Source organism: Orbicella franksi, chromosome 11 (assembly GCF_964199315.1).
Source record: "Orbicella franksi chromosome 11, jaOrbFran1.1, whole genome shotgun sequence".
Taxonomy (NCBI): domain Eukaryota; kingdom Metazoa; phylum Cnidaria; class Anthozoa; order Scleractinia; family Merulinidae; genus Orbicella; species Orbicella franksi.
Window position 1 is genome coordinate 25,894,472 of NC_138155.1, and position 21,674 is coordinate 25,916,145.

The following is a 21,674-nucleotide window of genomic DNA, read 5'->3' on the forward strand; positions in this document are numbered from 1 at the left end:
TGCTCCATAATTTGGGTGCTACATAACGCAAAGAGTGCTTCCCATAAGTGACAGTGTTGTATCTAGGAGTAGAAAAATCTGATTGTCTCAGGTTGTATGCAGAAATATGCTCGTTAAAAATGTTGCAGATGCTATTAGGACATAGTCTATGTTTAACTTTATACATGAGAATACAGATGTCTCGTAAACGCCTGTTCGCTAGAGTTGGAAACTTGGCTCTCTCCAGTAGCTGAGTATAGCTAGCATGCTTGTCCTTGTAAACGACCCTCAAGCCCCTTTCCTGTAGTCGTTCAAGTTTACGTGCATCGCTAGCTCTGCAGAAGTGCCACACTAGGTGACAATAAGTAAGGTAAGGTAGTACAGCTGACTTGTATAACTGAAGTTTGGCCTTAGTGGGGATTAAATTCCTTAGTCGCATTAGTACGCCGATTCTCTGACTTGCCTTTATGCAGGCTGAGCTAACTTGTTCCGAAAAATTCAGTTTGGAGTCAATAGTTACCCCTAAAAGTTTAAGAGTATCTGCGGTCTGAATTTTCTGATTGTTAGTATAGCTCACTGCACTAGTGCCTGAGTCAGTTGTCTTGCTGCAGCCGATGTTCAGCGTCTGATATTCCTTTAGGTTTCCGGCCAGCAAGTTGGACTCGTACCACTTTGTTGCCTGATCCACACTTTCCCTAAGCGTGGATGTAACCTCCACTAGATCATGACCACTGTGGTAGATTTGGTGATCGTCAGCGTACATAGATGGTCTGGTTGCTATGCACAAGGGGAGGTCGTTCTGAAAAATGTTCCATAGTAACGGCCCCAGGGCAGAGCCCTGGGGACAGCCTCGGTTCACAAACCTGTACGAACTGACTCGGTTGCCCATTTTGACACGATTGTGTCAAAATGGGGCTTAAAGTATTCTTCAGTTAGCAATATCAGCGATATGGTATGTTAGTGTTTGACTGTCAAGTAAAATTTGATTGAAAATAAAGGCAAAGAGGGTTAAAAACATCTTAAAGCGATAAGGAACAGATCAGAATCGTCGATCGAAGAAATACTTTACCCGGCCTCGCTGGGCTTGTAGCTGGCAGCACCGATTCACTGGCTGAAAAGCAGTTCAAGTTCCAAAGTAAACTTAATGGCTCTATTTAAATGATCCTGCGGCCTTAAGCTGATATCTCTGTAAGTGGTTCGAATACGAAGTGTTTGGTTTTCAGCTAAAATCCCTGGGCGTCGCCATGTTTACTTTATGGTAATTTATGACGTCATTGCGCTCTCAGAGATCTCAAGATTTCTAACTGTAACTGAACGTATTCATCTGGAATGTGAATTATAAACGAGTAGAAGCACTTTTATATCTCTGGATTTACGGAATGCTGTATTTCAAAAACCGTCCAAGCAAGATGGATTTGCAGCGCAGCGTTGGTCATATTTAGGGGATTACTCGTTCGTGCCGCTGATCATGTCATGTGCAAACATGTGTTTTAACAGGATTATCTGGAGGATAACTGTTCCTCAATCTCCAAGTTGAGGTGTATGCCTCGAAATGCTCGAAATTTCAGCTTCACAAACTCGCTATGTTGGTTAATGCAGTGTTAAAAAGTTCAGTTTCGTGAAAAGCTGAGTGTTTCACTTGCAAACAAATTGCAATAGCACGAGCTTCTTCGGGAACTAACAACTTTGTTCGATCATTACTTGACTGACTGGCTGACTGAGAGACCGACCCACCGACCCACCGATCCACCGACCGACAGACAGACAGACATACATACAGACAGACAGACAGACAGATACGCAGTGAAACCTGTATTAAGCGGACACCCTTGGGACACTCACTATTGTCCGCTTACAGGGTGTATGCTATAAGCAGGTTCTAATACAATGTGTAATGATAGTTAATTATTAACCTTTTTGTAATACAGTGTAACAAAGTGTAAGATCAATGACTACTCATAGCACAATGTCCTGTCAGTCAATGCATCAATCTGGAATGATCTTCTTGGCTTTAAAACGACATCGCTGAGCAATGTTAAAGGAGTCTTGAGTTGAGCTTTTAGAGGTAAAAAGCCTTTGAAGTGTCCTCTTATTGAGTTTTTGGGCAACAAAATGGCTTAATATTGGTGTCCGTGTCCGCTTAACAGAGGTGTCCGCTGAATGCAGGTTTATTTTACAGTAAATGTGGGAAGAAAATTTTGGGAGTCAAGCTGGTGTTCACTTGAAAGAGGGTGTCCGCTTAAAGGTTTCACTGTAGACGAACAGAAAGACAGACAGGCAGACAGGCAGACTGAGAGACAAATAGACAGACAGACAGACTTATAGAAAGATATAGCTAAAGACAATCACCTGACTAGTCAGGACCCCTAGGTGCATTTAGAAAGAACGACACAACGGTAAAGACGTGTTGTGTTATAACTTTTAAATTAAACGCTGGCTTGTTCGAAGCCGTAATCTAGCGCCGTGGATCAGCTAATTTGATTCTGTACAATCGTTTCTGTGGTTAAAATTAGTTCGGTTGGTAAGCCACTTCAATTCTTTTTCAAAACATGATTATTATATTAAAATGTGTTTTTAACTTAAAAGTTAAAAAAATAATAATCTTGTTTTCATTGGTCCGTTTATATATTAGTTTTTATTTTCCTGGCAAACTGACAGCTACCCGTCATGAATGAATACGAGGGTCCACAAATGAGTATTTCAGAAAATGCAAATAAGTGCCCATGAGGCTCTTTAGCAAATCAATGAAGCACAAAATAATTTTAATTAAAAAATCCATTTTCGCGACGTGTCCAGACAAGCTGTCATATGTACATCTCCACGTATTCTGGTGAGTTTGGCATTATCTAATTTATGCCTTATCCTCTAGTACAGTCTTGTACTCTACTTATCTAGTCGACATAACTTTTTCTAAACGTCAGCGTGACCACAGAAACGAAAGCGTTTCAGTAATTGCATGCAATGTTTCGTGATTGACGCAGATGTCAACACCGCTTTAACAGTCGCTTGAGTTCCATTCCCTCTTCTGCCCTCATACCAAAAGTCCCTCCCTTAGTTAATAAAGCTTGTTTAGTGATGTTGCTGCTTCAAATTATGGAATCAGATGCGTTTTTCACATGAAAGCTGTTTCTGATTAGCCGTCACCCTCTACTGACCTTCTTTTAAATTATCACGAGCCAGCTTTGCCATAGACACCGGAATCACAAATGCTGCGGCTCAGGGTCGTTTAACAAGATAAGATGACAAAATTCTTTAGAAGTATGTCAATCAGCCATATGTGAAAAACGTAATCCTCGAATAATTATTGATATGATGTGACCAAGGACTTGTTTTTCAAACTATATTGCATAGTTAAACTTTGAGCTAAGTTTTGATAAAAGGACACAAATACACCCGTAATAGAGGGGTACTGCACTTGCGAAAAGTACAAGTAAAAGAGCAAGCAAGAGTATTCCACCAAGTTGCTTGGACTTATTAGTCTTTCCATCTTCGATCCGTTTGCATGTCAAACGCTCAGCAAGTTAGCTAAAACACCCCGAAGCTCAAGTTGTAAGGAATTCAAATACGAAAATAATTATCCTTTCCGTTAAACGTTGCCACTTTGGTTTCAGGTAGTGGGTGGCAAGCAGTGAACACCTTCACTCTCATTCAGGACACAAGAGCACCCTCAAAATTACTTAAATAATCCTAGAATTTAAACAGCAACAGCGTCACACTTAAGTTAATATTTACAGGCATTTGTCGGCGTTTTACGATTGAATATATTTGGGACAGTAGGATGCCATCGGCAGACAAGAGTCTGAATTTCCAATCGATAATGTTTACTCGAGGCCTGGTTCTGAAAGTTACAAAGGGAATTATCAGTATATAAGAAATGACAACTGTTCTTGACATTAATTGAATTAAACATCTGTACCAAATACTTGCATTTGGTTTATACGGCTAGCGAACAATGGAAAATTCACAAAGGGTAATATTACGAATGTTTCTACCGTTAGTCATGTTTAAACAATAAGATATTCCTTCCACTGATTTTGTCATGCGTAAACAGTGCTTCGACAATTGGATTATTTGAAGTGCCACTTGCTTTTCCTTAATCGAGTCCGTGTTTTGTTTGCTTAAAGTGTTTTGCTTACCTCTAGAGTCAGCCATATTGACTCTAAACGCTTAAATTTATTTGTTAACTTTCAATATTGCTCCTAATGGGAGTTATACACTGTTAAACCGCAAACATTCTAATATCTATGCTCAGATCTCAGGGCTTAGTTATGATCGATCATTTTCTTTGCTTATCCCGGAAAATGAAAATCCAAAGTTCACAGTAGCAGTCTGAACCTTTCATCACTCTGCATTCCACTATTCTCGGTTCCTGTGTCAGACCACCCGGTTACCCGTGAACATAAGAGAAAACCGATTTTACAGAATGTTGCCCTCGTTGTCTGATACAAATTGAGCATATTAACCTTGGCTTTACGTATAAATGACGTTTTCAGGTCGATCGATATTCATGCATGGCTACCATACCAGCCCCGAAGCAATCTCTCCTCGCTACACAGCTACAATAATTATCACCCGTATTCGATTGTTACCCCGCAATTGCAATTCTGGTAGTCGTTAACTTCATATTTAGTTCGTAGAAAGTTTAGACCCTAACTATTGTTTTTCACTTATTTTTTTAGCAAATATGAAACTTCATCCCACACAGAGGCTTTTATTCCAGACATACGTTTTAATAATCTATCTGCTAGTACTTCCTAGAATGTAAGTATCAGTAGTCTGTCTACAGACTTTCTGTTTTGTCCTGAGTTCATCGATATCGCAAGCGTAGCCAGCTATTAACCCTGCGAGTGGGACATTAACGAGCCAAAACGCAAGGGGGTGGGCTGGGGAACGACAAAAATAGAGGGTCTGTGGACTTCTTATGAGAAGCATCCCTCGTGCGCTCGAAGGAAAATAACTCGCAGCAAAAAAGGTAAACGTCTGGACAGACTAAAGTATCAGTATTTTCTTGATTATTTGGACGATATTCAAAGTCAACCCGTTTTGGTCTTAAACTATAGAGAACTTGCTCTAATTATACCAATCCAAAATCTAGGACCTAAATATATATAGTTGATAATTATCTGACTCAGATTGAAGGCATAACACCATAAAAACAGCTGATAGGGTTAGTAACTAAAAGCAGACGGCAGGAATGATTTGTTGCTGAATTCACTTCCAGGTGCAGTGAAATCACTCGAGCATTGAACTCTTGACATTGTTTGTACAGAGTTTTGTGACTGCATGTTAAATGAGGGTACATCTTATTAACAGAAGTATCCCTATTTAGCACTTTTTACAAGCTAAAAACGCTATTCTTGTACATTGTTTCATGAAGTGCCTTTATTTAGTTATAGTCACCAAAACTATTTTAAAAAAATTTAAAAAAGTAAAGTTCTAGTAGGGATCCTTGCTGTAAAAATATTCATTTAACTCTTGCCTTTTGTTAGTTAGTTTGTTTGTTAGTCTTCGCTGTTCTTTCTTTACAAAACTACCTGATGTAGTTCTTTAAATATATAGTATTTATGAGCTAGTCTGATACAAGTGTGTGCTCATTGTGCCACAGATTAAATGTAATTTTGAGTATAATTTCCATTAATTACTTCCAACAGTACAGCTGGTGATAACGGAGTGATTTCAACACTTTTCTCCGGCTACGACAAAGTCACCAGACCAGACTTTGGTAAGTATGGAAAGGTCATGACATAGAAGTCAGTCGGATTTGAGTAACGCCTTGCTGCTTATACAGAAAAGTAATTTAACTAATTTTTTTTATGTCAAATCGTGTCTGAAGCAAAATGATTTTCTTTCATTTTTTCTCATTTTCTAGTAAAAGGTAATCCCACAACCATTTTTACAAGTATCTATGTGGAATCGTTTGGAAACATAGAAGAAGCCAATATGGTATGAATAATGATTTCATCTCCCGACGTATGCGTATGGGAACACTCCTTCTTTTCACGAACGAATCAATATGAACCTGACAAATTCGAACACACTTAAGAGAAGATACTGGAGAAACGTTTCCACCCTATTGAAAAGGGTTGCTAGTTCTGTCATGTTAGCCAACCCACATCAAGGGCGCCCTTTGATAATCAAACGGTGTCTCAAACTTGGGAAAAGGATTTAGTGACACAGTAACAGAAACTAGAAAGTTCCATTTAGTCTTCGTCATTATCTGTTTCTTCTAGGAATGGTTGGGGGTTTGGGGGGGGGGGGGGGATTTGGGCTGCCTTGAGGCTGCAGTTAAAATGGTCATCGACTTCGTCGACATCATTGGAGTGCATGAGCTGATTGGTTTGATACATAGGGAAATTTTTTTAAAGATTAAGATATTTTTGATGCAGAGGTACGTTACAAATGATGCAAGGTGAGAAAGAACTTGTTAAGTTGCAAGATTTCTTTCTGTAGGTTGCTCGTACCAGCTGTCACTAGAAGGGTAAAATCAAAACTGAATGCAAAGCTGGTAGCCTGGTAGTTCAAGCCTTCTGCCGTAGTGCATGTACCTGCCTTACATTCAGGGCCCGGGATTTAGAGCTGTCCTTCTACTATTCACACGTTTCTTTCTTTTTTCTGTCACTCACTTAAAACAATACCAGAGTCTGCAACATCAGAGAGCATGTATAGCATTCGACGTCATTTCCAGTGATAGTAACATTACTGATCTTTATGTCTGGTCGATCATTAGGAATTTAAAGTGTACAGTTATTTTCGACAAATGTGGAAAGATTCACGCCTGGCAGGGAAGCTCAACAGTACATTTACCATAAAAGGAGGTGAGATCGACAACATTTGGGTCCCTGATCCTTTCTGTTACAACGCACGTGAAACCAACATGGTCATGCCAAACGAAGAAACCCATAACTTCGTGCACATTCAACCAAGTGGAGATATCATATACAGCAAAGGGTGAGTTGAAAAGTGAAGTGGTTAATCTTGGCCTAAGAACGTTAAGAGTTGAGGATATCTAAGCCATCGTCATCCCGTGTCCATTGAGCGTCGCCGAAGAAGTGGATTTGCGTTCATGCAACTCCACAAAGACAATGGCTTAACATGCAAGCTCTACTATATTTGGACCAAAATTGTTGAATCGATAACAGAATGTTATGGTGAAATGTTTCCAATAAGTCGATATTTTTTTATAACAAGAAACAAATAGACCCTCGGTCATAATTACTGATTAACAAAAAAAAAAAAAAAAACGAGGAACAAATGCCATTGCTACTTTATACTTCGTGGTCTTACGTTCCGAGCAAACTACTTTGCTTTAACAGCCATGCCTCTCTCCGCCTAAGATTATTCATGGCTGCTAGCAAATTGTGGAATCTCGATAGAGGCTACTGTATTACTCTGCTCATGTATGTTGAAATCCACTTATACGATGATACGACGATATCCTTGTTTACAACGCTCACTTTTAAGTCATGTTTTTCACAGTGTAACTCTGGTGGCTTCTTGTGTTATGGATCTGAGGCATTTTCCATTGGATTCTCAAGAGTGCTCACTGAAGTTTGGAAGTTGTAAGTGTCGTTGCAAAGAAGTGTTGAACAAATAGGAGGAGAACATTTGTGTAACTGGCAATACAATGAATAAATGTGTGGTAGCTTTTGGCTTACAAGTAAGATAATAATAATAATAATAATAATAATAATAATAATTTCTAGCGCATTACATTAAAAAATCCCAATGCTCTTACAGAATAAAAATGAGAAAAATGATAACGAAACCAATATAAAGAAAATATATTAAATTACAATGGATGATAAAATACTAAAATTCATTAAATACTAAAATACATCATAAGATACTAAAATTCATTCCGTCAAACACCCTTCAGAATTTTCATCTTATTAGCTTTACATGAGGACGTTTCAGGTCATTTTTACCAATTTGATTACAAAGAAAATTCTTAAAGTTGCAGTTAAAGATGGTTCTCTTGACAGCTATTCTTTATTTTAAATTCCACAGATGCATATTCCACTAGAGACATTATATATGAGTGGGTCCCTGAAGCAACTGAAGTTGTTGTTGGAAACACAGAAATGGCTCAATTTGAATACAAAGGCTCCAAGTTGTCAAAAGAATTGGAGGTCTTTAGTGTGGGTAAGTAATCAGATTAGATGTGTTGCATATAAACTGTTATTTATTTCAATTGTTATTAAAGTTTTGAATTGCTCTGTGCGCCTCCTCCTGACTGTGTCAACTCCTCCTGGCTCCTCCTGTTTGGTGCAAAAGCGGCTACAGGCCATTTAATTTCTTGTCTTATGGCTTTTCAGCTTTTAACCAAAGATGGCAATTTGTTTTTTGTTGAGCTATCCTAGTGTCAATCTGCAGTTTTCAGTCGTTTTTAAGGCTATTTGATAACACTATTATTTCAAATATGGCCTAAGAAGTAATCGTGAATCCTGCACACAGTTTTGCATCCCTTGGCCTGGTCGGCTGCATGAAACTCTTGTCCATGATTTTTACATAAATGGTAAAGTGTGAGTCTGAGCTTTAAACCGAGTAATTACATTAGACTTGATCTTTGTTTGAACACTGCGTGTTGTTCTTTACCTCGCACAGGGAATTTCTCCACAATAACAGCTACGTTTTCATTCCAGCGGCGCATTGGCTACTTTCTTATTCAAGTCTACTTCCCAAACATTTTCGTTGTGATGCTAAGCTGGATTGTTTTCTGGATGGAAAGAGATGATATTGGAAACAGAATGGCTCTTGGAATCACCACCATCTTAACCATTATGTTTCTCCTTGGATCTCTCAATGGCAACTTGCCGAAAGTCAGTTATCCGAAAGCGCTGGACTGGTATCTACTGGTGTCATTCTGCTTTGTGTTTCTGTCCTTGATTGAATGCATGATCGTGTATGTATTTACAGTGAGCGCCAAACAAGACAAGGAGCAAATTAAATTGAAGGTAAACTCTGTAAGTTAAAATCTATCGATTGTAGTCGTTGAATTAAAATCTATCGATGGCCTCATGGTTAGTTCGCTCTCCTCCGGATCGAGCGGTCTGAGTTCGATCCCTGGCCGGGACATTGCATTGTGCTCTTGGGCAAGACACTCTACTCTCACAGTGCCTCTCTCCGCCCAGGTGTGTAAGTGGGTACCGGCCAATTTAATGCTGGGGGTTATCCTACGATGGACTAGCATCCCATCCGGGAAAACCAAAAAAAGAACATGGATGGCTAGGACTGGAGGAGACTGGGACAAAAAAATATTAAAAGCCTCACGAAAGTCCAACAGAACTGACAAATTTCGGGTAAACGAGATTTAGGGGTCCAAAAATCTTACAATGGCTAAAGTATAATCGAGTGCAACGATTATGAAAGCAGCCGTACGCAGGTACGATCCATAGGAAATCACTTAAATTGTTTGTTCACTCAATTCAATTCCAATTTTTGGGCCCGCAAAATGAAAGCAAGAAAATGGAAAGGAGTGAAAATGAAATAACTTTGCTGTAGACCTCAGTGAAATAATTTTACGAGAACGTACGTATATGCCACTGTTTTAACCTTTGCCAAGCCCCGTCTATTAGAAATGATATCAAGCTTTCTTAATTTCGCTTGCTAATCATTTTTATACCCCAACAAAGCTGAAGAACTTCAAAAAAATGTCTTGATTACAAATATTTGAAGCATGAAAATACTTGATTTTTCAAAGCAGTGTTGTGTTTCATTGTCAGTTTCAACATTCATCAGTTGAAATATGAAATGAGCTTTCATTATTAAAAGTGTTCTTGTAGGTTGTAATTAACCTTTACGAAATGTAATTCTAGTTGCGCATTTTTGTTGTAGAAAGACAAAATTCCTCTTTCGGAAAGAGTCACCGCATCGTTTAAATCAGTAATTGGCTCAAAGAATGACGTCAGCTCTCCCTCTGCCAATGGCGAGGTTCATGGAGTTCCAAATATGGGATCTGAAGATGACCTTGAAATGGTTTACAGAGCTACCAAGGCAAACAAGGCCGTGGTGGATGACGGGCCACCGGATGACAACAATGGAAACAAAAAGATGTCAAAGATAGCTGACGTAATTGACCAGGCGTCACGTGTGTTGTTTCCTCTGGTCTTCCTGTGCTATAATATTTTCTATTGGACTTACTACTAACGGGAGTTGCGGAATGGGTTTGGCCAGGTTCGTACCCTGGTGGGTTGAGCAGGGCCTCGCTTGCAACGGAAGCGGCGAAACTAATGAGATGGAACTTTTTCAAAAAATAATAATGTTTCCAAGCTAGATGTTGTCCGCTCAAGAAAATCTAAAAAGGGATATTGCAGAGTAGTCCTTTTGTCATATAATCGGAGTTGGCTTGCTTCAATCTTTTTTTAATTTTTTTTTTTTCTTTTGTTGAAATATCTCTGCCTACACGAAGGCACACAAGGGTAATAGTTTTTACATACACCTCGCAAAACCGGGCCCTTGTCGTGCCCATTATACTACTACCACAGACTTAAGTAAGCGTCCGAAGCTTTAGGTCACTAGGCTCGTAAAAACTTGCCTATGGCTGCAGAGGCTGCAGGAACTTTTTTAGATATAATCCTGTAATCCTTTTATATAAAATATTTTCGCTTAATTGTAAACAAGTTCTTCACGAAAACTACAAAACGTTTGAGTTTATCAAATATGTTTCGACAGAAACTTCTGTCATCCTTGTCTGCAACTATCAAGACCCTTTGCAAACAAGCTCTAAAATAAAAGTTAGTTAGCTGTGTAAAACAAAGTGCGCTGGGAAAAATAAAATTTGATCGTATGTAGCGAAGTTTTTAAAAGTGTTAATTCTAATATGTGTATACTTGACAGAGTCAGGGAGTTCCGTTGTGCACGAAACAAGTGTTCGCCTATATTTCTTCTTACTGTACCACGTTTAGTAGTTAGCAAAATAAGTGTGACCGGACTGTTTATTTTCATCTTTGAGTTTGTTGTAGTTCTTTGTAATAACTTACAACAGAAAGTGATAGAAAAACATGCCAAGCAACTGATCAATGAGCTAACTTATATGTTTAATTTTCATCAATTGCGCATAATTTCAATTCTCACAAAACATGCATGGTGCATTCAGTTCCATAGTGAGTCCTACATCCGAGAAACGACTTCGTCGGATATTATAAAGATTATTGTTTGGCCTTCAGATAATTTTGTTATCATTCACTTTTTTTGACAGAATTGAACAATTGTTCGACGATTGACAGCCCTGCCGGCGAGAACGTACAACGATTTCAGTACCTGAAGAAATCATTCGTGTAAATTAATATTGAATTTCACTCAAAACCGATGTCTGATTACCATTGTCTTGATAATAACATATGTATATTGCTTCTCGATATACAAACACATCTTGAAAATAAGAAAATATACTTTGTAATAACTTGGTGGGTTTACGATTTTTGGCTTTTTGAAGTCGATGCAATGAGATATTAGTGTTTCGTGTGCTGTGTTGGAAAAACTCTAAAAGTTCTGTAATAAATCTAATAGTCGTCTACGTACGTCATAAACAAATCATATTTTTATAAAAGCGCTTCGTTGACAATGAGAAAAAAATATGTATATGCACTTAAAATACTAACCTGATAAAAGAAATTGGTGTAAACAATTTCATTTCAATAGTACCGAGGGTGTTAGATCGATCTGGAAATTTCTAGCCAATATCATACCACCTTTAGCGAGTGGTTTTGTTTTCACACTTAAAATTAAGATGCCAGACAAAACGAGGATAAATTTTCTAAACACAGTAAGCGATGATACAAACTCATTCTTGTGTGTGAGTTTTAAATTACTATCAACATGAAAGGAGAGTAATGTGTTTTTTGTTTGCGCATCCTTACAGATGTTGGGTGCCCGTGTTTCCCTTGGAACTTAGGTTACAAATAATGTATTTTTGTTTCGTGAATTGGCAATTGGATGCAGTTACAGGAATTAGTTACGCATTTTTAATGTACGGACCGCCTCTAAATTATTCACATACAATTCTTTCGTTATTTCACGACTGCTTGGCTGCTTTCGCCAGCAGTGTTACTGGATTTATTTCCCTGCAGGGAGAAAACGCCGCATGGATAACGGTAAGTGCTAATATCAACGTAGAAATTGTACCTTGCCACAAGGGTCCCGCCCTGCTATTCATTTGAAAAATATGTATATATTCACGTTTACCTATATACTTATCAAACCGTATGTTTCACTTATTTAAGACCCCTAAGGTACACAGATCAACTGGTGGACCCAAACATCACCGTTGAAATCTGTTTTATAGATCTTACGGGGATCCAAGGCAAATAACTCAACATACGGATATTGATATCTCGACTGGTAAAGTCTGAATTTCATGATAAATTTTCAAAATCTGGAAGCATAGAGAAATATCCGGTGGACTACAAAGCAATATTTAATGCGCGTGCATGATAAATAGGGTGTCAACAAAAGCAAATAGGGACATATTTTCCATGTCATCAGCTTAGCGAAAATCCTATAATTTTATAACGTTCTATGTTATGTATCGCCTCGAATTGATATTTCCAGGTTTTTCTCGTAGAGATAAATAGTCTAAATTACTTAACTACGCGCTGTTGTCGTTGCGTTTCCGAGATCCAATGTTTAAGCATTTCTTGGGCTACGCTCATGCACATATACATTCTCAATCAACATTCATCTTGGCAAGTAAACTTTTCTCAAGACTTCCTTGTTAAGTTCCACATACATGTAGAGAGACGACGACCTAGATACAAATGCTAATCTTAAGTTATTTTCTCATTACCAAACAATATATTATGTATCTACAGTGGAAATCAATCATTTTCACACTTAAAGAAAGCTCCATCTAATTCACATTCTTGTGACCAAACATGGAAGTACCCTTGACTGGAAGACTGTCCTGCTTCCAAACTATTGGTGTTGTTCTTATACTCATGCTGAGTGGAAAACTGTAAGTACATTTCATTTTTATTTAATTAAACTAAGTTAAAATTTGTTTCACGAAATGCTTAACCATAGTTTGATTTCACTTCAAACATCGACTGGCCAATTAAAGCGGTTTAATAGGAAAAATATCTCAAATCTTATTTTGTAAAATACAGTACGATAACTACTGTTGTATGCATATTAAGCACAGAGGGGCGTAGCTAGCATTTTTTTTTTTTTTAAATTTATAAGGGTGCGTTTCTTTAGAAAATCTAGGATTGGATTCTTAAATCCGAAAGAATCCGAAAACGGATTTTGCTTTTCTTTACTAAACAGGTCAATCCAAAATTGTCTGTATACGCATAAAGGTATACCAGAATACGTCAACTGAAAGTTTTTTTTCACATCTGCTTGAAGCATTTTTGCTGAAAGAAAGTATGTTTATGATTTCATCATAAATGCCTGAGGCCTAAAATTAGCTTGATGTGAAACGAAGAGGTGAAATAAGTAAGAAATGACGACTGACTAATGCTTTATTGAAGATGCGAATCAAACAACTAATTTAAAGCAAAAATTCCTGTTTATAAAATTTTTTCTAGTAGGCCTGTAATTATAATATCGTAATGTTTATTTTTAGCTGGACAAGCTTGTGTTGTCTCAGAACCCCTCAACTAAGGGAGATCGTGAAATGCAATCAAGTGCATCATTGGTGAAAACTTTCCGTTGTCCTTCGCACGAGTTTGGTTGTCTTCTGTGTTGGATAATACTGGTACTATGTGAGACAGGGGATATCTTATGTACCCTGGAGGACTCCCATATAAAAAAGACGGGGGTGCTCGTCGTAATTTTTAAGGATTTAAATAGCGATTTTGTTTGGTACTTTTTATGGTGTTCAGCTTCAAAATGTCCATAGGGGGAACTTTTGCGGTACCTAGTTTTAGGGTATTTAGCCGGAAAAAAATATGACAAGAGAAAATGTGTTGTTTTAGAATTGGTACCTCTTAGGGGTGAAAAAATTCAAGCCACGCCCAAAAAACAGGATCTTGGTACCTTTTACGGGTTCTTTTCAAAATTTCCGAAGAGCCGTGATCCTGACCCTTTTATATGGGAGTCCACCCGCCTCGGGCTTATGTACCAGGCATCAGTGCTCATCTTTGTTAAGCATCTCTGTTAAGATCGAATCAGCTTCACTTTCTTTCATTAACAGCTCCTCAACCAAAGAAAACAGCAGTTCTGTATCAGTGTTGTCAAGATTATTTTCAAATTATGACCAAGTGGTGCGACCCAGTTTTGGAGGTAGGATGAACTCAATCTGGTTATTACTAACGGTGTCACGCTTCAAAACGAATTATAGTAAAAACCTCCATCACTAACAGAGGCTCAATACTGTGGAATGTTGCCATTGACGAATTTTAGACGAACTGTATCTATCATGTTAATACTTTGTACGAAGTTTTATTGTGATTGTAATTGTTTATGTTTTTGAACAGCCCCATAAGCTACAGAGCTTTAATTTTAATCGCGCTTGAATAAAGATTGTCTGTCTGTCTGTCTGTCTGTCTACCTGTCTGTCAGTTTGTCTGTCTGTCAGTCTGTAATAGTAGTAGCATTTTAAATTCTTACGTTAGATTCATATTATTTTTATTGTTTAAGGACGTTCGCGCTAACTGTTTCTGCACATCCTTACTGCGCACGCAAATTCGCACGCCACGTCATGCATCGAGCGCGCGCTAAGTAATAAAATGAACATTGATAGGGCAGATGGCCATTGTTATAGCTCTGCCTGGATTGAACGATCTTGGACGTTCGGGGATCCCTATTTTTCTTTTGATGGATCATTTTTTTCTACCGATTTTCTACGTTTAGCGAAAAAGTGAGGAAAATCTATCGATTAGAAGTCTGAATATTTTGCAAAATGCACCATCGAATTCCGTTCTTTTTAGCTCTTCGTTTATCTGTGCGGATGTTTCAAAGGCCTCTTGAAGGGTTAAGTTTTGTGAAAACGTTGGCAACACCTGAAATTAAATACGCAACAGACCCACTTCTACAAAATATGACTAAGATCGTTTGCCTCCGTTGACTCACCTTCGATATTTTTAACCCCTACAGACCATGCTGAATTACGTGCGCCAATTTTTCAAAATCAGGGTAGTTTTCCGCACGCTTTATCTATGAAACGAAGTCGGTGACTCCCAAATTTTTGGCATTTCTGACACAAGTAACTCATTATCTGATAGCAGTAAAAATTTAAAAAACTATCGACTGTAACATTTTCGCGCGAACGTCCTTAATAATTTGCCTGGAAATTTTTACTCACAGAAGGTCCAGTCGAAATCTTGACAGATCTCTACGTTGAATCATTTGGAAATATAGAAGAGGCAGACATGGTAGGTCAGGTGTATGAGAAATAAAATCAACTATTAAAAGTATATTAGGATAAACTCTCGATTGTTTAAGCCTGGTTTTCACTAGCAACGCAAGTACAAGCGCAAGCACAAACGCAAGCAATAGGGATGACCCGAATGAAAACGAAATTCGACGCAAACACAAGCAAAATCATCCGAGCCTTCCGCCATTTTGGAAAACTGTTTAGGCGAGAGGTAATCTGGATCCAGCGTTTTCATTGGCCAAACATAACCATGTGTGGTAAATATCCTTGTGCCTGTGTTATGCCTGAGCAGTATTTCGTTTTCACTTGTTGCAGCGCAAACGCAAGCATAAGCGCAAACATAAGAAAAAAGGAAAAATTTTGATCCTTGTGCTTCTGATTGCTCTTGCGCTTATACCTGCGTCAAGGCTGTTTTCACGGTGAAATAAGAATTATTGTGTTTACGCTTGTGCTCACGTCACTAGTGAAAGCCAGGCTTTAAAAGCCTTGCCACCGAAATGGCAAAGAAAATATCACTTTTAAATAGCAGAATAAATTATGATTTACTAAAGCATGGCATAAGAAGTACAACTTGAGATGACTTATTGCACAGCCATTAACAACCTTCCTGAAAATCTTCGATTACCACACAAGCAATAAACTTCTGAGTGTTCGAGATTGCACTCAGGGTTTCTCTCCTGGCAACGACGACGATGAATTGTAAGTCAATGTAAATTATTCATTCGTTCAAAGACGGGTAAATAGTATAATGAGAACAGAAATGATTTATTTCTGTTGTAGGAATTTAAAGTATTTGGTTATTTGCGACAGCAGTGGAAAGATGACAGACTCACTGGAAAGCTTGACAAGGCAATTACCATAAAAGGAGAGAACATCAATCGACTCTGGTTACCAGACCCCTTTTGTTACAACGCACGTGATTCAAACTTAATGCAACCAGATTCTACAGTGCACAGCAAAGTGTCTGTTGATGTCCAGGGAAATGTGCTTTACACCAAAGGGTCTGTGTTATTGTCGTGATGTCGCCGACTGTTACAAAAAATAGAGTAATATTCAACCTCGGGTATTGTTATTCCGACATGATAATAAGTTATGGGGAATTGTTCTGGAATGGGGCAAGCCTAAAACCAGGCGTAAATAGAAGCGGACAGCTAGATCAAGCACAACTTACTCTTTGAGTGGGAGGGTTCGTCGCCAACCTCTTAGCTTTCGTGGCCTCTAGTAGAGTGGTGAGGTGGAACACGCAAATCATTTATACTGTCACTATGATAATGCAACGTGAGTTTGCATAGCCAGTCTTTTACGGCTTATTGTTCAGATCTTGAAAAAAAATAATTTTTTATCATTATTATTCACAGTCGTGTTTAAGCTTGGGTTAATTATTGTTCAAGATATATAATCTATTAACTGACTTTTTACGAAGCACAAGATTACTTACGAAATGAAATAAATAAAGGCTGAGAGCCAACCCTGAGCTTGGAAAGGAATGAAAAGAATTTAAGAAAACAAATTTGAATAATTTGTTTCAAACTTTTGAAGATGCTAAATCTACGGTTACCTTTTAATTCTTTATCAGAGTACATAGTAATTCAACTGCTCCTGCATGAAATTAAAGTCAAGAATGAGGTTTTATAACCTAATAATATTCTGATCAGAGACGTATTTACAAGAATTTACTTTTTTTCCAGGGTGACTTTCTTAGCATCTTGTGAACTGGATCTTCGTCATTTCCCGTTTGACTCGCAAGAATGTTTTCTTAAAATTGGAAGCTGTAAGTGCTTATTTCGCAATAACACAATTCTTAATGATGTTGTTAGTGTAATGACAATCGTTTCACTCATACGGTCTTGTCCATGTTTGTCACTCGTCATGAAGTCATTGTAAAGTTGAACGTACTCAATGCATACATTTTCTGCTTTTTTGAAGTACATATATGCTTTGATAGAAAACATCAGTAAAAATTAATGCACTTATGGCTAAAAATGAGATCAAACAATTTGTTTACTAAACTAAGAGGAACATATCTATAGTATTTGCTATATAAGTAAACCAATCACAGTGCCCCTAAAGAATTATCCACTGCACTTGATTTCAACACGATACATGTTCATTTTATTTACAGATAATGTTATTTAATAATTCGAACACACTAGACGAGCTTATTTCTTTTTTTCTTTAAACAAGATGCTTATACAACTGAGGATATCATTTACAAATGGAAATACAAAGTTGTGAAAGTAGAGGCGACTCAGATGGCACAATTTGACTACAAGGGGGCCTCATTGTCGACGTCTGTGAACATGTACAAAATAGGTAAATCTTGCATTTTTGATTCGTATTATTGTAGATCTATGTAAGAGCCAGTATGAAAGAGCGTTGTTTGGGCATTGCCTTCTATGATCTGGTAGTCTGAGTTCAATAAAAATCTCCCCTGCGTTTGTTCTTCGTCAGGTTCTCATAAATTTAACCCCTCGTCTATGCTTAAAACAATTGCTCCACCTCTTGCCATCCTGGTATCTTAAACTCTTATTGTCTTTCAATTCCTTGGAATTATTAGCTTCATCTGTTGAAGGAGGATGTCGGTAGCCTAGCCTGGAGTTAACTGCGCATGCATACCCACTACGATGAAAAATAAATTATTATACTTAAGCATGAAAGTTATTCGCAACAAAAATAGTTAAGCTTGCTGTTAAAAATAAAAATAATAAATCACTTTATTACCGGTATTTAGCACAGCTGCGCTAATTGGGGGCACTATAAATGTTGTAAACAGAACATAAAAACTTGTTAAAAATCCCAACTGTTTGGAGGATTACCAGATAGCTATTTACAAGCCGTGGAGGAGTTGAGTTCGGAGCCACCCTATACAAATCTATCTAGTGGCAGGGAGGAGGATTTGAGCCAGGAGCGTTCGGATTACAAATCCAGCGCCCTAACCACTACGCCTAGCGACTCAATTTCTAAATTGACACGGACAGGGCTGAGCGAGTTAACTCTGGGTTTATTTCAGGAAACTTCTCCACCATAATAGTGACGTATTTCTTCAAACGTCGCATGGGATATTATCTCATCCAAGTCTACCTTCCCGACATTTTCGTCGTAGCTCTAAGCTGGATTGTTTTCTGGATGGACAAAACAGACATGGGAAACAGAATGGCGCTGGGAATCACCACCATTCTGACCATCATGTTTCTTCTTGGATCTATCAATGGCACCATGCCTAAAGTCAGCTATCCCAAGGCGTTGGACTGGTACCTAATGGTTTCGTTTGTCTTTGCATTCTTTTCCCTGGTAGAATGTTTGATTGTGTTTGTCGTTTGGACAAGTGGTAACAAGAGAAGGGCGATGAAGGTTTGTGTATATATACACAAATTGTATAATTATACATAATTATGTGCTTAATTATACGTAATTATATTGTATAATTATACATTTTACTTGTGACTACATTGTTTATTCTTATATTTTAATATTAGGTAGTTCTTAATCTTAATTTATTTAAATTTAAATACCTTCATAAGGCTCTTATAATTTCTTTTTTCTGTTTTTTTCGTGGCGTACCTGTAAAGTAGCTTTTTAGCTAAGTGTACCGACCACGTTAAATATATTGATTGATTGATTGATTGATTGATTGATTGATTGATTGATTGATTGATATATTGATTGTATACAGACGCTCGCTATCACGGACAACATCCAGATCCCCAGCGAAAGCTGTAGAGGTTTGACTGGAAATGACTCCCGCAATTATGGACTCTTACTATTACGGAATTACGGGCACTTTCGTAGTACCAAAATGACAATTTTATTGTTTTGACTCTCGTGACACTCTCGTGTTTCTCATATAACATAATTATGTAAAATTACAGTCTGCTGTTCATCATTTGTCAAAATACACTTCAAAAGACTTCTGGAATGTTTATTTTCACATCAATTTTTTTTTGTCTGCACAATAGTCCTTGCTTCATAGACATTGTCTTTGTTATTTATTAAATGTTAAGGGAACTTTTTATCTCACACCCCGCTGTTACGGACTCTCGCTATAGATATTACGGACACTAAACGACGGCCCCGTGCGTGTCCGCTATAACGAGAGTTGACTGTATCTTGCCTTTTCTGTTGTCGTTGTTGTTTTTGCTGTTATTGTTGTTGTTGTTGTTTGTTTATGACTCTTTCATCATGGTACGCAATAAGACCTCTGGGTTACTCCTTCTAGTGGATTCCCATTGTTTGTTAACCACAAGTGTAAGATCTAATGCGATTAGCACCCTCCATTGATTGAGCGCTTCAGTCCGTTTGAAGGCCCTCTTCTGAAAATCGAGCGTTCCTATCCAGTGTTCCTATTCCGTTGATAAAAGATATCTGTAGAATTTTAACCACTTCGAGCCTGAGTATACAAATCCTATTATAATCATCACATTGAGTAACATGTATTGAACGATTTGCCTTCAATATTCTATCAATCAATAAAACGCTATTGCTGGCTTATGACAGCGATAAAAGAAAATAACGAATAAAGTAATTGCCACTTCCTGGATGTCGCTCGTCCATATCTCCAATAAACGTAGTCGTTAGAGTTACAAAATTGAATAAGTTTCCTACGCGCTAATATAAATAATCGACTCTTCGGGTAATTATTTTCCTTCCTTTTTACAAAAGGAGACAACTTGTGCAAGTAATAAGTCATCGTCAGACGAGAAGGTGACATTCCATTCCTGCAAACATGACGTTACTTCTTCGATTGGACATAAAGACAACGAACATCAAGGCAACAAGGTTATCAGAAGTATCTCAAACACTGAAATTGCAGCTTGTGAGGACAGTTCATTCCTAGGACATAAAAAGGCTTGCAAACTGGATAATGCACCTGATTTAATCGACAAAGTATCACGGGCGTTGTTCCCGCTTATCTTCTTAATTTTTAACATTGGATATTGGAGTTATTATACTGATGCAAATTAAAAATACCACATACAATGTATTACCTATGGACCGTCAGTTAAATACATTAAATACAAATATTAAATGCATCATTATTTCTCGAATGCAATGTTAGTCGCTTCATTTAGCTATCATTCTCTTTTTCTGTTAGTACTCAAGTCTGATTTGGTTTTCACGTACGCCTTCTTTGTTATTAGAAGTCATGCTTTAGATTATTTATTTAAAGTTTTAGGTCACAAACATGTCGGAAAATAAAAGCAGCCTGGAAGAAGGCTCTCTTGCTTGGTGTTGTACTTCAGCGGCGAAGCTGGAGAGAGGAGATCCTGTAAGAGGGACTGGTTGAGTTACAATTCCCACCTCTTGAGAGTTAAGGCTGATTTTACTTGCACTATTCGCAGTAGAATGCTTCAAGTAGCGGCTTTAATTAGAACATTTTGCAAACAAAACCCGGGTCCTGATTAATAATATCTTACTTCATCTGCATATGTCGACTTATGCTTATGCTTATGCGCCAGTGAAAACAAGCCTTAATTGACATAAACAAGAGCCACTTCTCACAGACCTCTGTAAATAGAAATGGAAACATCATCTTAAACGCCGGCAGCAAAATTCATCATGGACTTGTAATTAACGCGCGATTCATTTTTCTCAAGATATTAATCCCGCCACACGCGAAGACGTGTAGAGCAGCTGGAAAGCAATGGCATAATAACATACGGTCCCTGCATTTGCATTTTACAAAAGGAGCCTTTTTAATCTTCTTTTTGAAAAGCGTTGCATCACAGGAGGCAAAATAACAACATAGAGACTCGTTTTTATTTCATACTCCATCAGACCGAAGATTCTTGAATACGTACCCTCAACCCTTGTAAAGAGAGCACGGGATACTGAGGTAGGTTTTGCCGCATATCCTTAACAATCTAGTATAAAATATTTGCTAGTATCCGTTCTTGAAGTCTTGAATACGAATTTGATTCAATTAAGTTTCCTTCGCGGCTATTTTCGCTGTAATTATTACTAAAGCAGTGGTTTTACTTACCTTGATGCGAACCAGAGGAGTAATTTTAGGCTTCGAACCGGGCTTCAACTACAATATTTATGACAAACGTCTGGCCTAGCGCTATCATTACCTGGTAATAAGTCGCTGAAATCATGGAAAGGGCCCAATTTTTTTTTTTGTTTATGTTGCAGTCGCGCTAATTATCCATTTTTATAAGCTGTGGGCAAATGTTTCGCAGTCGAGTTAAATTTCACAAGGGATGTTAAACGTTGACTGTAGAGGAAAATTGTCGAAGAAGAGAATCAGTAACAACGCTTCAACGCAAACTAGAAAAAAGAGTAGTTTTATCACGGATCATGTTAGACAGGGCAACAACAGATAATTCCTGGCGAAATTTGCATCTTGAAGCAGAATAAATATATCATCATTGCGGTACAT

General features: G+C 37.9%; 2 protein-coding genes across 5 annotated transcripts; both read left to right on the top strand.

Moving 5' to 3' along the window:
* Window positions 1-1,178: 1,178 nt before the first annotated feature.
* Window positions 1,179-11,355, top strand: LOC145502639 (gamma-aminobutyric acid receptor subunit alpha-2-like). 3 transcript variants are annotated; one of them, XM_081481981.1, is made up of 9 exons: window positions 1,179-2,809; window positions 3,591-4,740; window positions 5,631-5,701; window positions 5,849-5,922; window positions 6,707-6,927; window positions 7,456-7,538; window positions 7,987-8,121; window positions 8,584-8,933; window positions 9,814-11,355. In XM_081481981.1, the coding sequence occupies exons 2-9, from the start codon at window positions 4,664-4,666 to the stop codon at window positions 10,123-10,125; spliced, it is 1,323 nt and encodes a 440-aa protein (XP_081338107.1). In that variant the 5' UTR covers window positions 1,179-2,809; window positions 3,591-4,663; the 3' UTR covers window positions 10,126-11,355. The 3 variants fall into 3 exon arrangements, with proteins under 3 accessions (XP_081338107.1, XP_081338104.1, XP_081338106.1); XM_081481978.1 differs by having other exon boundaries at window positions 4,659-4,740; XM_081481980.1 differs by having other exon boundaries at window positions 4,659-4,740; window positions 5,855-5,922.
* Window positions 11,356-11,417: 62 nt separating this feature from the next.
* On the top strand, window positions 11,418-20,280 carry LOC145502640 (gamma-aminobutyric acid receptor subunit alpha-3-like). 2 transcript variants are annotated; one of them, XM_081481982.1, is made up of 8 exons: window positions 11,418-12,931; window positions 14,114-14,202; window positions 15,226-15,293; window positions 16,076-16,296; window positions 16,984-17,066; window positions 17,480-17,608; window positions 18,306-18,646; window positions 19,955-20,280. In XM_081481982.1, the coding sequence occupies exons 1-8, from the start codon at window positions 12,852-12,854 to the stop codon at window positions 20,255-20,257; spliced, it is 1,314 nt and encodes a 437-aa protein (XP_081338108.1). In that variant the 5' UTR covers window positions 11,418-12,851; the 3' UTR covers window positions 20,258-20,280. The 2 variants fall into 2 exon arrangements, with proteins under 2 accessions (XP_081338108.1, XP_081338109.1); XM_081481983.1 differs by having other exon boundaries at window positions 18,399-18,646.
* Window positions 20,281-21,674: the final 1,394 nt, after the last annotated feature.

Bases quoted from the DNA above. Each gene is read 5' to 3' on its own strand.
- LOC145502639 (XM_081481978.1), top strand. From the start codon at position 2,788: ATGTACATCTCCACGTATTCTG. The intron at 5,923-6,706 runs GTATGAATAATG...GTCGATCATTAG, and splicing joins ACATAGAAGAAGCCAATATG to GAATTTAAAGTGTACAGTTA. The intron at 8,122-8,583 runs GTAAGTAATCAG...TACCTCGCACAG, and splicing joins ATTGGAGGTCTTTAGTGTGG to GGAATTTCTCCACAATAACA.
- LOC145502640 (XM_081481982.1), top strand. From the start codon at position 12,852: ATGGAAGTACCCTTGACTGGAAGACTGTCCTGCTTCCAAACTATTGGT. The intron at 14,203-15,225 runs GTAGGATGAACT...TTTTACTCACAG, and splicing joins GGTGCGACCCAGTTTTGGAG to AAGGTCCAGTCGAAATCTTG. The intron at 17,067-17,479 runs GTAAGTGCTTAT...TCTTTAAACAAG, and splicing joins TTTTCTTAAAATTGGAAGCT to ATGCTTATACAACTGAGGAT.